The sequence below is a fragment of the Apis dorsata genome, unplaced genomic scaffold (genome assembly GCF_000469605.1).
Source record: "Apis dorsata unplaced genomic scaffold, Apis dorsata 1.3 scaffold_117, whole genome shotgun sequence".
Taxonomy (NCBI): Eukaryota; Metazoa; Arthropoda; class Insecta; order Hymenoptera; family Apidae; genus Apis; species Apis dorsata.
Window position 1 is genome coordinate 483,001 of NW_006263411.1, and position 2,417 is coordinate 485,417.

Genomic DNA, 2,417 nt, shown 5'->3' on the forward strand with positions numbered 1-2,417 from the left:
ATATTAGATATTAAAAAATGGATAATTTATTATAAAATATCAATTATTCATAAAAAAATTTTAGTAACAAATACATAAATATAACTAATATATATAATTATATATAAACTTGCAATTTATAATTATAATACATCTTTTGTTTAAATTAAGACAAAATAATTTTGGATACATATATCAATTCAATTCATAAAATTATTTTTTATTATTTTTAATATTGTATTCGCAAAAATTATTTAATGATTTACTTGTATATTTTTTTATTTTTTATTTCCTATATCAAATCTAATATCGATATCTGGATCAGTAGTTTTGTTTTTATAAATATGAATAACAATTTTATCATTCAGAACTTCTATAAATGTAGAATTATTTTTTGTTACATCAGTTTGCAGTAAAACAGAAGAGTCATTACTATAAATAATTATTGTTAGCGGACCTGGAATGCATTGTATTGGTTCTGGTTCCCATTGACCATTATTATTACATCTAACCCTTGAAGATGATGTCAGCCTTGTATCTTCACGATAACCAGGAGAACATTTTAATTGTGCTATTGTTCGAGGTAAAACAGAATCAAAACATGATACTGATATACCATCATATGTACAATCAGCAAACATAGAAGGTGATTGCAATTTTGTACAACGTACTTCTGTAATATATACAATATATAATATATATTCAATATTTTATTATTATTTAATATAATATAATTTTACAATATTTTTTCATACCTACACAAGTTGGAATAGTTAACCATTCACCTCGACTACAAAATGCAATAGCAGAATTGTTTAATTTATAACCAGAATTGCATGTATATACTAAATATGCACCTGATTCTAACCATGTACCTTGTTTAACATCACAATTCTCACATTGATGATCATTTTGTTCAATACAACATTGTGACTTGTGTAATTTCCAATAACCATTTATTGGTTGTGGTGGTACAAGACAAGATTTAGATTTAATTGTGATAGGAGATTGGGAAGTTGTTAAATCAATAGGAATTAATCCAGGTGTAGTTGTTTCTATTTCTTTGCATTGTCTAGGATATTCATCTGAACCATCTGCACAATTTTTAATTCCATTGCACTTTAAATCACCATCAATGCAGGCCCCATAATCACAACGAAAAAAAAATTTGGGACAGCTATAAATATTTAAACTAGATGTGTACATTACATTAATTAATTGATAAATTAATTTTTTCAATATAAATATTTTTAATCATTATATAAATAAATAAATTAATATAAATTTTTTAATTAATTATATATATTAAATTATTAATTTATATAAATTAAAATAAATATAAATTAATTTTTTAATATAAATGTTTAATATAAATAAATTAAATTAAAATTGTAATAATAAATAGTTAAATATTTATTATAGTTAAATATTAAAATTGTAATAGTTAAATATTTATATAAAAATAAACTTTAGATTTTTCCTTTTCACTATATACTACTTACTTGATTGAACTGCATTGAATAATTGTTTCATCTGAATTATCTGTACAATCTGCTATGCCATCACATAAATTACTTTCAGCAATACATTGTCGATTATTACATTTAAATTGATTTTTTGCACATGATGTAGATGCATTAAATGAATTATTTATACAGTTAGGTAATGTTTCATCACTATTGTCAATACAGTTTTTTATTCCATTACAAATTGCATCTCCATCTATACATGCACCATATGAACAACGAAATGTATAATCTGGACATGTAGCCATTTCAGGTTTATTACATTCTATATATGTTTCATCAGATTCATCTTTACAATTTGCCTGTCCATCACATAATAATTCACTTGCTATACATTCTCCATCTTTACATTTGAATTTGTCTATTCTGTAAGGAATTAATTTTTCATTTTATTATAAATTTGTTTCTTATTGAATATTAATAATTAAATAAATTTGTGAATGATATTTTATTGATAAAATAAATATGTAGGAAAATATTAACTTACCCACATTGTGCATATCCATACTTTATCAAACCTATAAAATAAATATAAATTATTTTATTTTATTATTTAAATTTTTTTATCTTATTTTATAAGAATTTTACTATTTTATTTATTTATTTTTTATTTTAAATCTATAATTTTTACATTTTTACTATATAAATTTTCACACTATTTATATTGTATATTTTTTTAAAAGATTTGTTTAAAATAAAATAATATAAATTTGTTTTACGATTCTATATTTTTTATTATTTTCTTTACATATATATTTATCTTTTCTTATTACATATATATTTATAATTTACAATTAAGATATATTAAAATTTATCAGATTTCAAGATCATTAATATATATAGATTTTTAAAATTATAAAAATTAAATATTTCTTTAATTTTTTTTTTAATGTCGTAACAATTCTTAAATGA

General features: G+C 20.4%; 1 protein-coding gene across 1 annotated transcript in view; it reads right to left on the reverse strand.

Moving 5' to 3' along the window:
• Positions 1-2,417, reverse strand: part of LOC102676459 (modular serine protease-like) — a 10,170-nt gene that overhangs the window by 6,798 nt on the left and 955 nt on the right. The window contains exons 2-5 of the mRNA XM_006612626.2: positions 1,993-2,023; positions 1,482-1,871; positions 735-1,156; positions 437-652 (exon numbers count right to left, since the gene is read on the reverse strand). Of these exons, the coding sequence (XP_006612689.1) occupies positions 437-652; positions 735-1,156; positions 1,482-1,871; positions 1,993-2,023 (1,059 nt within the window). The remainder of the gene's footprint in view (positions 1-436; positions 653-734; positions 1,157-1,481; positions 1,872-1,992; positions 2,024-2,417) is intronic.